Source organism: Stegodyphus dumicola, chromosome 8, assembly GCF_044657685.1.
Source record: "Stegodyphus dumicola isolate Sdum_Otavi_A_Nest chromosome 8, ASM4465768v1".
NCBI classification, from domain to species: domain Eukaryota; kingdom Metazoa; phylum Arthropoda; class Arachnida; order Araneae; family Eresidae; genus Stegodyphus; species Stegodyphus dumicola.
The window spans coordinates 107,123,752-107,139,134 of NC_140775.1; the positions used below are offsets into that span (position 1 = coordinate 107,123,752).

A 15,383-nucleotide genomic window follows, 5' to 3' on the forward strand; every position below is an offset into this window, starting at 1 on the left:
TCGTTATATAAAAAAAAAGAGCTTGTCAAAAGATGATTGAAGAAGAGAATAAAAAGAATATTTGTTTAATGAACGTAGTCTCTAGCAGTATCAATGAATTATTGTTAACATAAGCAAAATCATTTATATCATTTTTCTAAAAATAAGTCTCTGGAAATCTTTCTTTGCTCGATAAACTGATGCATAGTTACCAACGTATTTCTTGGACAAAAATAACCCAGATGCTAAAAATAAAATAGTGATATATTGGAAAAATGTCAGAATAGGAAGCATAATGCACAATTTAGTATCAAATTGATCAGCTTTATTAACTAACTTGGCTTGTCTGTGATCACAGCAAGCCCCCAAAATTAGACGTGGCAAGGAGATTGCGCCTGTCTTTGGCAAGAGCCTTGGTCACTGTTAGTTTTCGTCTGCTTGTTGCCGCGTACTGGCCGCAATGGGCTGAGAATACCCGCGGCAACAAGCAGACGAAAACTAAAATAGAGGAGGTAATCAGGCTTTGCTCAGCAAGATACTAAGAAATTCTCCCCCTCTCTTGAGAATTGTATCTTCGCAGCATAATTTTAATAGCAATTCAAAATACTACAACAACTGAATATCAACACTAGGAAAATAGCTCACCCTGTAGAATAATAACAGGACTGTAAGAGCAAAACTATTGTAATGTAAGCATATTACTATCCAGATTGTATGTACTTGATAAAAATAATATTGTAAAGCAGTTTAAATGATATTGAAAATCCAGTCAATGTGTAAATGAATTAAAAGTTTAATTTTGATTATCTCAGTAAAAGTATTGTAAATATGAATTCATATAATGTTTAAATGCACACATAGCTGTCATGATTTTATGTATCTATCATATGTAACTTGTACAAGACAATGATTGTAATCAACATATCTATGCTTATACACAGGCCTTGTATGCCCATGTAATATTTATATGTATATTTTTACGCGGAGGAAATTTTCCCTTCTGCCAGGATGACTTAACACTGCATGACTTTTACAACAAAGTCAGGTCAGTGGTTATCTCAGGCGGCGCTCAGTCCTGCCGCAATTTTGAAGGACAGCATCCCAGGGAGGCGGGTCCAAAAGTCTTCCTCTACCACAACTTTTCGAGAGGACTTTTGACTCGCCATATTATAAAATCTAGTCTTCTTTCCTAGCATACACTGTAACTAAATTTATTTAAAAGTTGCGACTTCTTGCGAAGATTCGAAGGCGAATACAACAGGGGAAGGGTCTAAGAGACCCTTTTGTTGAACATACTAGTTCACGAACTTATATGCTTACACATTCACCAACTACTTGTGGTGAGGAACGTAAAAGATAATGTAACAACTAAATTCAAAAGTAAATCATAGTGCAACAAATACAGCGGCAAGTAATAAAATAACTGTTAGAAAAAAATAATAGAATCTTACAACATATTTAGAGTGCCTCTATGACGCTATGCTTTTACAAACATTCATGCTTTTTCCGGGATCCAAACCCCAAGCTTTTCGATAGTCAAAGTCGCTAACCACTATCCCAGTGGGACGGCAATAAGCTGTATGGCTGAATCTGCTTTATGCAGTCGGCCTCATTCTGAAGCAATGTTTCTCCATGTCTGTTCACAAGTCATGGCTGTTTAAGACCCAACTTGTTGTGCATTTGCCACATATCTGTACAATTTTAAGCTGCCTCTGAGGTTTCATCTTCTGTAAAGAATTAGTGTTGAGTAACATAATTGAAAGACCATCATATAATAAACATTATCGAACGCAATGAAACTGGAATCCTTTTTGGAGCATTTTTCCTTCTCAGCCACACCGATGAAAACGTTCACGATTACCACAGAATATCGGCTTCACATCCAGATCACAATTTGTTGTCGATAGTGTTCTTTACTTCTTAAGCACACTGCCGTACGTCGTGCGGTGCTTTATTTGATGAGTTCTTTAGACACCTTTTAGTTCTTTAGCTTCCTTACTTTTCCTATTGCCAAGTGCCATGAAATAGTTGAAAAGTATATATTTGATGTTAGGCGATCCCTCGGGCAATTTGTCATGGATCTGATTCAATTGAATCTTCAAGACTTTCGGAGGAGAAAGGATGATGGTAGGGGGATTCATTTTGTAGTTTCAAATTTCCTAGAGAAAGCTTGTCAACCAACGGCGAGTGGATCTCTCATTAGTTGTTCTTCCAATGAATGATTTATCGATGTTCTTTTACTGCAGTCGCTGCAAAATTTCTCTTTGAACTTGTGAAGTTGTAGCAGTCTTAATTAAAAGGTTTATGTTAACGGACCTAATTATCTCAGTATATCTCTCCTTCTCTTTATCGCTAACTGAACTGAATTCGTTGATTTAAGCTTAGGAACTCTCGTTTGCTTCGCGAATACCGAAGACGAGATTTAATAGGATGTGCTAATTGGTATTTAACATGCAATTTTTTTTGAAGGGATATTCTGAAAATTATTCGCAAAGCCGCAGAGGTTTTTTTGTGGTATACTTTAAAGTTTGTGTAACCATCAGGTTAATGCGTTAATACACCGTTTTTATTTTAAACATTTTCAGTCTAAGTTGTGATATCTTTCTAGAAGGCAATCGGGACAGTAAGGTCATATCTCTTTATGGTTCTAGCAGATTGACATTCTAAAGTACTGAAGAACGAAATAGGCTTATAAATTAATTGAGATCTATGGTTGACTTCGTGCCAGTACTTAGTCAATAGTTAATGTTTGTGGAACGAAATTTGAAGAATGCTGCGTTCGCATCACCCACATATAATGATGTCAAATGGCACAAAAAATTATCTAAATGTCAGAATTTTCTTTTGCTAGTAGAAAGCTTTGGTAATTGAACAGCAACATACCAATACATGATTTTGGTGAGTTTCAATGATTATAGTATACTCATACTGATGTACAAAAGTGGAAGTAATCTGTAGTATTAAAATAAATAACTGTGAAAAAATTACAATAGAAATTTGTTATCAAGATAGAAATTTCATTCAAATAATGAAAGACGGAAATATTTTTCTTTTCTCCTTCCCCATGTGATGTGTTTTCGGTTTTATATCAAATTCAATTATTAATTTTGCAAAGGAATGAAAAGAATTTATATTAGTGAGTATTAGTTATGTGGAAAAGGGCCTTAAACGAAAAATTAATACCAGTGAGAAATAACATAGAAAAGTGTATAAATCTATGTTTCAAAAACCGTCAAATACTTAAAAGCTATCCCTACATCAACCGATGATTTTTCAGTGCGTCAACGTAGCATCTGATACACGATGTACAAGGTTAATCAGTGGAACCATTTTTCGACAGGTTATATTTATAAAACTTAACACTACATATAACCGGCACAGGATCAGCATGATAAAATAGAATTTTTGACAATGATTTAATAATGAGTAAGAGAACTAATGCACATAAAAAATAATAAATCTCTAGTTCTAAGCATATGCGAAGAAATTATGGATCATTTGAAAATATTATCGAAATAATTTGACGGGTATTTTATAGCAGGAAAACTGAAAACATCGAAAAAGCGGATTATAAACCCATACTCTTTCAGTTTCCATAATTATGTCGAATGATGAAAAGCTGAGAGACCTTTTAGAACTGCGCACAAATCGTGTTCTTGAAATACAGTTTAAAAGCAATACTTTGGAACAATATTGGTGCTCGGCAATAAATATGTTCCCAAAACTTAGTGAAAAGGCGCTAAATGTGCTCATCCTATTTTCGCCGACATACTTTTGCAAGTCTAGATTTATTACTCTTTTGTCAATCGAAATAAAATTCAGAAATCACATGGATGCACAAGAAGATATGCAAATTGCTATTAGCAACAGAATACCACGATCTGAAAAACTCTTGTTCAATAAACAGAGATGAATTTTTTTCAAAAGATGTATGCGAATATTAATTTTTGTAATGTTTTACTCAGGCTACCATCTTAAGATGCAACTCAAAAACACATTTCGAAAAGCAAGGAAGCAATGGTGGGTTTCCACTGAATAGGACAAGCACATATACGACTTGTATCCAAAAATAAACTCCATTCCAAATGTCATAAAGCAGACAAATAACACGGCTGATCTCAAGCCACGTCCCTTTCCCCATATATTTCTACAAGAGGAATCGCGCACTTTCAGATCTATGCTAATGTGGAGAGAGGGGCAATCAAGAATATTATCTATTCATATGCACCATAACAACAAGTTTGCACCTTAAAAGACTAAACTTAAAATAAGATGTAAATTCACACCACAGGAGAGCGATCAATAACAGCCAGATGAGGAAGCGCATAACCCAAATACTGGATATCCTGGTATCAAGAGGTCTAGAATTGTGTGGTACAGAGTGATCTCTCCCAGATCAATATGAAAAAGAAAGCTCCCAATGATTATTGTTCGAATTTCTAGCTGACAGATAATAATCAAAGTACTTTAGATTCTGAACAAGCTAAAAAACTCGCATTAGCAACTTCATGGATTAAACTACATAAATGGTTCATACAAAGTTCAACTTTAGAATAAATGCAATCCCAATGGAACCTGCACGTGAATATGCAAATTAAAAAGAAACTCAGTACATGAATTGCAACATGCAATTAAATACTCCACCAGCCCATGTTCGAATATAAGACTGGAGAACCCGTGACATCGCCACTAGTGGCACCGGTTGCACCAGACAACAGTAGCATCTCAACACCAGAACGTGACTGTGGGTCTTAGGAAAGCGTTATTAATCTAGACAGCTAGTTTAAGAGGCCTTTACCTACTTACTAAGGGTGAATAAAAAGTGGTTCCTGTACTTATACCTAGCCTAACCTAACCTATTTCCATATTTTATTTTTGTTTATTATTAAAATATGATCATACAACTTTTTTTAGATGAACTGTTCTAGGGGTTGTGAGAACATATTTAGACCTATTTTTAGGAGTGTGAGATATGAAAAAAGTTGTTAACCTGTGATACTGGAGAAATTAGGTTTATTAATTAATTAGGTTGAGATTAAATTAGGTTGAGGAGGGAGGGGAGAATGTCTTTATGAAGGCATTTATAAGGAAAAATGGCTGATGTTTACGTTACATGTAGAGAAAAACCATGAAATTCCAATGCAGAATAAAAAGTTTACCGGGGTTTGAACTTGGTCACCGTATCAGTATTCAGCGACCTCATCCACTTTGCCACTGTTGGACGCCTTGTGAATTATTTAGTAATATCATAGTGAATTAAAGTTAGTTTTGATATCTGAACTGTGTTTACATTAAAACAAAATTACACGTACATTAAAAGAAGGAAATTATTTAATATCACAGAGTAGATTCTAAAATTTTAAGAAGACGTATTGATCTAAAAATTAAAAAAAGAAGATCTGAAGAAATTCTGTTTAAATAAAAGAAGATTGCTTTGAAAAACGCATTATAGCTCTTTTGTTAGCAGGCAGTATCCGAAATATGATACTTTTAAGTTTGGATAAAAAACAGAATTTGCTTTAATTGAATTTTCTAATATAAAATAGATTTTAAATTGATAACAGTTTTCGTTGTAATAATAAATTCAAATTATACTCTAATAAAATTCATAATTTATTATCCGATAAAGACATTTACTAGCGAGAACATTTATCTTTATACGTGTGTGTTTCAGTTCTTGAAAGCTCTATTATTTATTTATAGCCTTACTTCTTTTATTTTTGTCGTAGTATCATATTTCGATATCGTCCTAAGATTTTTTAACATTTCTTTGCAGCAATTCCTCCCTGTTAGCTATTCTTCCCGCATTATGTTTGTCTACCTTTTTGGCATCGTGCAAAGGAAGCTATTAGCCATAGCCTTGGCACTGCACTCGAATCCCACAGAAGGCATGGATATTTGAAAATGTGTAGTGTCTCTGCGCAATGGAGGCACTTAAAATACCGTCGTGTCGAAAGCCCTTTCGAGAGCTAGAGAAAGAGAAGGGAGACCCTCGGGTTGACCCTCAGGAGCACTCTTCGCGAAAATTAAGACGGATCGTCCCTTTTCTCATTAAGTGTAATTCAGATATCCCTTTTGATTCACTCTGGGTAATGCACTAGGTGATAAGATGATTAAATGATCAAGGGATACGGCTTTTCTCGACGAATGTTTAGCTAACAGTCATTGCAAAAAAAAAAAAAAAAAAAAAGAATAGTGAAGTCTGAGAATCCTAATTTTGCCCCTTTCCTCCAATCAAAGACTCGAATTAATGAGGAAACTGCGTATAAAGAAGTAAAATCGCTTTGAATTAATAACATATTTAAATATTATTGTAATTTGAATTAAAAAATTGTGCTTTTATTTTTTCCATATTTATTACAGACGTGTTCTGTTTTCTTAATGAGGTTAATAAACTGTTGATACCCTATATAAAACCTAATATTCACGCTATTTAGCATTGTGAAAATATGTATCTAAACATTATTGTAATCTTAATAAACTATACATTTTGTTTATCAATATTTGTTACATGCTCATTCTAGTTTCTTAAGTAAGTGAATAAGCTAATGATACCCCTATATTAACACTGATATTCACGCAATTTAGCATTATGAAAAAATTTATATCTCAATTTTTAAAATAGAGTTGAAGATGCACTTGTTTAAGCCAGCTATTTTTGTTTACGCTGCCCTTCACCATCCAAAAACCTATTGCGAGGGACACATTTCACATACCATTCATTCTAATGCTTCGTAAAGGACTCTATATTTGATCTGGGAAGTACTGCTTAGGCAGTAGAACTCCAGAATAATGCTACACTATCGCAGTATTTTTCATTGCCAGATTTCACTATTGCAGGCGGAATTCAAAATTAGTTCTGATTATCTAGTGGGCAACGTTGTATGCTACGTGTTCTGTTAACTTCTGCTTCATTATGGTACGTCAGTGGTATTCATGTTTTCTGAAGAATAGTTCAGTTTAAAAATATCCTGATAAGTAACGGATTTATAAGTTGCTATAACTTGGTAATTAGACCGAACAAAATTTGGAAAAATTCATCTGTAAGTACTTTTGTTATTAGTTTACTGAATATTACAAAGGCTGTAGGATATCTGAGGGAGTTTTCTCGCTTTCTCTAAAAAGAATGAATTGAATTCAGTAGGATTTTTTACATAATTAAAATAATAGTGTTCCTTTATTTTTTTTACTCTGAGTAAGTCAATAAAACAAGTTTTGTTAACTTCGGGTATTAATTAAAAATGCACTATAAAGCATTTTATTAAGCTCCCTCAAATGCACTTTGGAAAAGTATTTAGGATTTTTAGTAAACATTATTGGTAAGCATAATGCACTACGTAGTTAAAATTTATGTAAATTAATAACGTTACATTAATTTGAAGGTTTTCTTTCCTGGCTTTTTTCTGTATTTCTGATATAAATTTGTTACAAAATAGACTAATCTCAAATATGTTACGAATTTATTTTTTTGGTAAGTTTGAGGTGTGGAAGGGGAAATAATCTTAAATTCATTAAATGTCTTCTAGTTAGAAGTCTTAAAATCTTATTAGTATACAATTATTTTATTGATATAGATTTATTTTTATTATCAGTATAGTACACCATCATTTTATTATCAGTAAATGTAAGTTTTATTTAGATAAAAATTACACAGTAAGTTATGTAATTTTTATCTAAATGAAACTTACAGAAAACAGAAAATAGTTTACGTTTCTCATGTACGATAAAACGTGCAAACTTTCATTCTCAATTTTCACTCGTATTTCTTTTATTTCAGTGTTTGTTAATTCTTGTTTTGTCATAAACGAAAGGGGCCCACCAGCGGCCGAGCGGTAAAGCCGCTGAACACTGGTAGTTCGGTCCGAGGTTCGAATCCCGCGAACGGGCTGGCTGCATGGGTGTTTTCGTGGTTTTCCCCATGTGTAACGTGTATACGAGTCAGTTTCCCTTAGAAAGTCCTCCACGAAGGCATCCCTCCCCTTAGGCAGATAGCCCTAGTGAGCTTTGCCATAATTAAATACACACACATACACACACACACATAAACGAAAGCTTCGTGAAGCTTAGTAAAAAATATTAATTTTATTTTTATCTAATAAAAAGTGTTTTCATATAAACGCGTAGGTTGAAAAATGTTAAATACCGTTTGCAGTCAAAAGTTTTTTCTCCAGATATGCTGAAATTCCAGAATTGTGGAATGAATGAAATTTCATCTCACGAAAAACTGGCGTTTTCAAATTATGGAATGTTATATCTATAGCAAGATATGCGGAGAACCCCATATAGCTTTCTTTCAAAGAGCCCCACAAGTGGCCGAAAGGTTAAGGCGTCTGAATGATGGTAGTTCGACCCTGGTTCAAAACCAAGCACATGGGCTGGCTGCACGGTTGTTTTTCGTAGATTTTCTCATGAATTATATGAATTCGAGCCAGAGTACCTTAGCAAGATCCTTTACAATGATATCTTTTCCCTTAAGCAGATAACCCTCGTGTGCTTTGTAATATTGAATAACCTCGCCTTTCTTTTAAATGGGTATGTAATTACTAAAAATTTGCATTTTAAGATGTTATTATAAAGTATATAGATATGATACATACACAGGGCTTGAATTTTATCCTCTATGTTCGTTATTTTTTAGTGATTTCTGAAGAAATTAATTTTCCAGCAACTGAAATTATAAAAGTATTAAAACGCGTAGTAGCCAATTAAGAAATATTTAACCTCTTTTAAACGTTCTGAAGTGTCTGAAAAATATCTAGAGCAGTGGTTCTCAACCTATGGTACTCTTACCACTGGTGGTGCGCAAGAGGAAAATAAGTGGTACGTAAAGAAGCTAAGTGTTTTTAACTATTAAATTCAAAAATTAAAACCCGAACATTCTGATTGCGTTTTTTCTCTAACAATCTTAAATTTATGCGATCTGAGCTTTGTTAAAGATTGTTGGAGATAGTATTACTTTGTAGTGGTCGTACTAAAGGTTTTCAATTTTTGTTTAGATGGTACGCGTTAGACAAAAGGTTGAGAACCTCTGATCTAGAGCTTACTCCTCAATCTAATTCAGAGTAAACAGCCAAATCGAGAATTTTTATTTGGTGTCAAAATAAGCACACTATTAGATCTTGATATAGAAAGTAAGACCAGGGAGAAAACAAAAATTAATGAAAAAGGGTGCAGTTCAGAAAATGTTTAATGCATAGAGTAATTATTTATTCGATACTATATATACGTAAGCGATACTGCATATCACAAAGTAGAACTGTCAGTAATAAGTTCTAGCACATAAAGACCATATTTAAATCACTTTTTTCGGATTTCTTTTTTTGTTATAGGACATACGCGGCAAATAATCCTCTCATAAAGTTTATTTGCTAATTTAATACTTCTAGAGAGAAAAACCTTATTTCGACAGTGTGAAATGTTCCTAAACGTAAGAAAGGCATACCTTCAGTTAGTTACTTAAATACATAACTATAGCAGAATAGAATGATACATTTCAAAAACTTCTTACTGCGAATACATACTTTGAAAACACCAGCATTCTGAAGACAAATTATAAGAGATAAGGAAAATGTATTTTATTTAACAGAGTAAAATAGACAACATTGTGTCATACGTATGTCTATATATTACATATTTCTATGAAAAATTGTTTGGCCTTAGCTGTCTGATATTAGGAGAGATCCATTTTTTCATTTTACATGTTATGGAACTATTAAGATTTACTTTCTTTATTCAGTGGATTTTAGTACTAATTTAAAATATTTTTGTCTCTACTCTTATATGCACCTTAATGTCACCAAATGTTGCGATATGTGTTCTGCGCTGGTTTTTGGCGCGATTGCGTGTTGTATGGCAACTCTGTTGAGGTTGAAAATCTTTTGTTGGAGTGTTTTAATTGCTCGTTGGTTCGTGTCGTGGGTATTTTGAAATGGCCTATGTTGCAATGAGAGACGTGGTGGCTAGATTTCAGTCGCGTATTTTAGATTGTGTGGAAAGTAAATTTAGTATGAAAAGGTATGATGTTGGAGTGGTTAACGAGTCTTTTGTTCACGGGTGTGTTTATGCGGATCGTAGTGTGTTTTTGGAATTTCTGTGGGAGTCAGGACTTTTAAAACGGAGTTTGCCGTGTTCGAAATGCGGAGCCGATATGAGAAATCGGAGGAAGAATGGTATTTCTGCTAGACTTGTGTGGGTTTGCAGTCAAATTGTTGCTCGTAAAGTATATGGGTGTCAGCGGAATTTAAGATTTGGATCTTGGTTTTTGTGTAGTAAGTTAACGTAGGAGGAAGTTTTTATTCTTGCTTTCGAAATTTTGAATCGTAGAAAGACATGTGATATAGCAAAATCGTGGCACTTTCGTTCACAGACGTTGTGTGACTGGTGAAATTTTATTCACGAATATATGTTGGACTTTGTATGCTCTGTGTCTGAGAAGATGGGGGGGGGGAGGAAGATAAAGTGGTGGAAGTTGTTGAATCGAAGTTCGGCAAAAGGAAATATCATCGGGGCTATCCTGTTGAGGGGCAGTGGGTATTTGGAGGTGTGGAAAGAAGGTCTGGCAGATTATTTTTAGTGGCTGTGCATGATAGAAGTAAGGAAACGCTGATGCAGTGTAATTGAGCCTGGTACAACTATTTTTTCGGATGGCTGAAAATCTTACAAGGATTTAGAAAAAGAAGGTTTTAACATTTATTTGTGAACCATAGTATACATTTTGTGGATAGCGAGTCTGGCTGTCATATAAATACCCTAGAGAGTACGTGGCGTCGTGTTCAAACTACGTTGCCTAGTTTTAATCGGAAATACGATTTTCAGTTTTATTTGGCTGTCTATATGTTTTTTCATTACTGTTATGAAACTGGAGAAGATCCTTTTAACAAATTTGTAGAATGGGAGAAATTAAAAATGTCTTTGTAGAGTATTGGAAGAAAGTGTTTGTGTTTTTTGTTTTGGTGATGTTTGAAAATTGATATTTCTGCTGTCAAAAGAAGCTTTCATTATGGTAAGTGCATTTTTTTTCTTATTGTTTGTAACTTAGTTTATTTGGTTAATATGTACACAATGCCTAGATTGTGGAATTCGTACATTTTTAAGTTTAAACAGAACGCTGTGTACATGGTATTCTTTGAAATTTATTGCTATGTTAATTTATTAAAGCAAGGTGTTCGTAGCTTCCTTCGCTGCCGAGATTGTGCAATTCGCAGATGTTTTCTAAAGTTGAAAGATATCGATGTGTACATGGATTCTTGTCAAATATTTTTGGTTAGAAACTTTACGTTTTTGCTATCTAAATTTTTTGTAATTGTTTCGGATTTTTAGCTTAAATTGTGTTTTCAAAACGGGGATTTGCATGTGCAAAAACCCATTTTTGGAGACATTTTGTGCTTAAAGTTCGAAATGTATCAAAAAATTTAGATAGTAATATGACACCGTGGTGTTTCTTGCCAAAAATGTTTAGCGAGAACTTTGGCGACTTGAAGGCTCAAATGAGAGTAGTTCCTTTTTTTTTCTTTCTTTTTTCTGAAATATAATTTTCTATAATATATAATATAGCAGCAGCTTTCATCAGTTTCTGGTCAGTGGCCGTAGGTTAAAACAACTGAATTTTTTAAGATATGTTGATCTAGTTTCTCATAATTCCGTACCTGCGCTAAAGTAGTTGCAGTGTTTAAAACGTACATTCGCGTAGTAGAAAGAAACCCAAATAAATAAATGGTACTTTTCCGTTTCGCCGGCGCAAATCTCGCCAAGCAGACTTTATTGGCGACAACGTACAGTATACACATAAAAAATATTTAAAAAAATGTTAGTTCTAAGAATTTTTTATTTTGAAGGCATAAACATTTTAATATCGCTTAAAATTTTATAAAAAGCCAATAAATAAAGACAATAAATTTGTAAAAAGACATTAATTTAAGAATTTACTATGCTTTCATGGTTCAACATCCTGATTCGTCGGTTCCTATCACGTGACCCCAAGCGATCTCATCTCATGTAAACTACAAAAATCTAATGTTCTCAGTAATTATCTACATTAATTTCAAGTTAAATCTTAATTTGGAACACAAGTTTAAATGCAACAAATATTTCAATTCGTACGAGTAGCTTACTCAGAAATTATGTAAAACTGCAGTGCTTTACTTCGCTAATGCATTCTCATTAGAATGGATGAATTTAAGCCTTGACTTTACCTTTTCTATATTTTCGGCTTCGGGTAAGCGCTGTGATTGCATCCTAATTGACTTAATTACCGAAAATGGCCTTAGACATAAAACTGTACTATCTGATAAAAATCCTATGTAATTATATGCCAGTATTGAAAGAAACAATCAATCTGATAAGAAAAAGCTGCGACTTGTTTCTAAAATGAGGCGTAAACGGTTACCAGCGAGAATATTCCGTTTGGAATCGGTTGTACCGATCCATTTGGAATCGGTTGTATTGGCGACTTTATCGCTTGCGCCGGCATAACGGAAAAGTACCAAATAAATAAACTATAAAAGCGCTTTTGTAAAAATCATTGAAATTTTTCTTTATACTTTCGTTAAAGTAATTCAAATTAAATAATATTCCATTAAAAAAGCAAAATAAATTCACAATCAAACAAAAACGAATATTCGCCAGAAAGTATTTGCGTACGTATAACAGAATTTTTGGCTCTTGCTTTTTGTATTACTAAATTAGTACTTTCCTTGTAAACCCTACTATTGCTTTTAAAGGATTTAATATATGGTCCTTCAGACTTAAATTTCAAAGTTAAAAAAAAATTATGATGTAAGAGTAGAAGAGGAAAAACCTCTGTGGCTCACGTCCACGAAAAAAGAACCGTTGTCTCTGAACGAAAAGATTTAAGCGTCCTTTCTTTTAAAACAATACGTTAATAAGTTCAAAGAATTCTCGAAATGAATATTTCACGACAATAGCAAATTATGCATAATTGATATTAAAATAGGCAAATTTATTTAGATAGAACAGAGCTGCAACAGCTCAAGAAAGAAAATCTAATGTCAGCTATAAAACATGGTGGATGGGCTATATCAAGCAAGTATACAGGAAGCAGTGGCACGTGGCAGTGCTAATCTACGAAGTCCACTTCAAAGATAATAGATTATTGAAATAATTCAAAGCAAAATTTGAAACAATGCTAAAAAGCCTGGGATATTAACAATTATATCCTAGACGCAGTGATCTCGAACTGAAATTACGGGCCCCAAAAGCACGATATGAAGACAGCTGAGTTGCAACTGGTTGCAAATTTTAACAAAATGAGTTTTTTTAAATGTTAATAGAGTGAAATTTTTATCTAAGTTTTAAATTTTATTGATCAAATATTTATTAGAATATACATAAGTAGTAATAACGAAAAACAAAGACGCAAAGCAAAAATTCCAATTTATACATATTTTCTGTGAAGTCTAAAGTTTGATATCGGTAAAAACTTTCTGTTGGTTAGACTTCAATTCAAGTAATTCAGATATGGCAGCTAAATATTAAATTTTGTCTGATATTTATTTCAAATAATTCTAATATATTGAATTAATTATTAAGTCACATTAATTTAATTACAGAAACTTTACAAGCGAGATTAAACTTAACGAATAAGTAATCATAACCTAATCTTTTACTTATTAAACTTTCCTTTGACACATGAAAAAATACGCATATATTTTATGGAAATAATCATAAACTTTTTCTTACTGCAACACCTCACGGCATTTCGATTTTGATGAAATTTTTAGCTTTGGACAACAATTATGTGAAACTATCTTCAAAATGAATTGTAAATTATCATCGGTCAATCTGGTTCCTTTCTTAATAATATTCAGCTACGGAATAAAATTGTTCACAAATAAATACATACATAACCATATATGTAACATATTCACATATAAACACTTCCAAACAGTGATAATTCTTAGTGCAAAAATTCTGAATTGAGGATAATTATCATTTGTCAGGTACGAACAAAAATTAATCAAACCTGTATCTTCGAATTTTTTAATAAGATTTATATTAGTGTAAATTAGTAGACTTTCCGAAGTGTTACTGAAGTTCATTTTTGGCAATGTAGTTAATGTAAAATTGGACTCCAAATCATTAAAATAGCAAAATTTCTTTAGATTCTAACTAATGTATGTAAAATGCATTCGTGGGCATGTTTAAATGGCTTCGGAAGCTGCCAGTTTGAGACCACTTTCTTAGGATAACGACCCTATGCATGCCGTGTTAAGCAGGCAAAGCTCTGGATGCTATCTGCTAAAAGAGTTGCATACCCTCTTCCCTCTGTTCTTAAATTCCCAATTCGAGTACAAGACAGCATTTGAGGGATTTGCTTGAAAGTAGAATCCATCAAAGCAAAATAATTTCAAAGAATATATTGAAGTTGAAAGTAGAATGAAGCCATATAAACTATGAGCGCGCATATAAATTTGTCATTTCTGGAGGTTTATCGAAGTTCTTAAAAGAAAAGAATATCTTATAAGATAATTGCTTTATAATATTCTTTTAATTTGATGCATACCGTTTTTCTGCTAATATTAAATTATTTCCTAAATTAAGATTTTTTTTCCTTTACTTTTAGAATAAAGGAGTTGTTTTATTTCTTATTATTTGAGTATTGAAGGTATAAAGAAGAAACATTGTCTTGCTTTTCATAAAAGTATTTTTTAATAACCCCCCCCCAAGACTTTAGGCAGGCCATTCCATTCGAGGAACTCCATTGGAACCATACCAAGCCTTGGTTAACGTCGAAACATGACAACTGGCATTGTCGTCCTGAAAGTAACAGGGTTCCGACCCGTAAAACTGCCACAACGTAGGAAGCACATTGTCATCCAAAATAGTGCAGTAGGCATCGGAGTTGAGCTTACCAAGGGTCCCAGCCCATACCAGGAGAAACACCCCCAGACCGTAATTCCACCTCCGCCGAACTTGACTGTTAACAGAATGCATTCTGGCAGGAGACGATCTCCAGGTAGACGCCAGACCCTGCCATCCGAATAGTAAAGGGTGAACCTTGATTCGTCACTCCAAAGAACCCGTTTCCACTGATCTACGGTCCAATTTCGATGTGTTTTGCACCACATTAACCGAGCAGCGCAGTTGGACTTTGTGATCAAAGGCTTATGGGCAGCAGCACGACCATGGAAACCAAGCAGATGTGCTTCCTTGCGGATGGTATTCATTGAAACAATACTCCCGGATGCCTGTTGAAACTCCTCGCGGATGAGGGCCATCGGTTGGGTGCTGTTCTTCCGAATTTCTCTGGACAGCACTCGTCGGTCTCTATCTCCCAGTTTCGTTGGTCTGCTGACTCGGGGCACATTCCGACAATCACCGCTCACCTTCCACTTCTTAATCACATAGGCCACTGTCGATTTTGGGTACTTCAGATGGCTAGATAT

General features: G+C 33.9%; 1 protein-coding gene across 3 annotated transcripts in view; it reads left to right on the forward strand.

Moving 5' to 3' along the window:
* The first annotated feature begins 6,836 nt into the window (after positions 1 to 6,836).
* The window catches only part of LOC118203953 (uncharacterized), a 42,368-nt gene continuing 33,821 nt past the window's right edge, over positions 6,837 to 15,383 (forward strand). Inside the window, exon 1 of one of the 3 annotated variants that reach the window (XR_004760693.2) lies at positions 6,837 to 7,022. Coding sequence is in view for 1 of the 3 variants with exons in the window: in XM_035376268.2 (XP_035232159.1) it covers positions 10,979 to 10,981 (3 nt within the window). In the remaining 2 variants the exon portion in view is untranslated. Of the gene's footprint in view, positions 7,023 to 10,478; positions 10,982 to 15,383 lie in introns of those variants that run through there. The other 2 variants (XM_035376269.2, XM_035376268.2) reach the window with 2 other exon arrangements.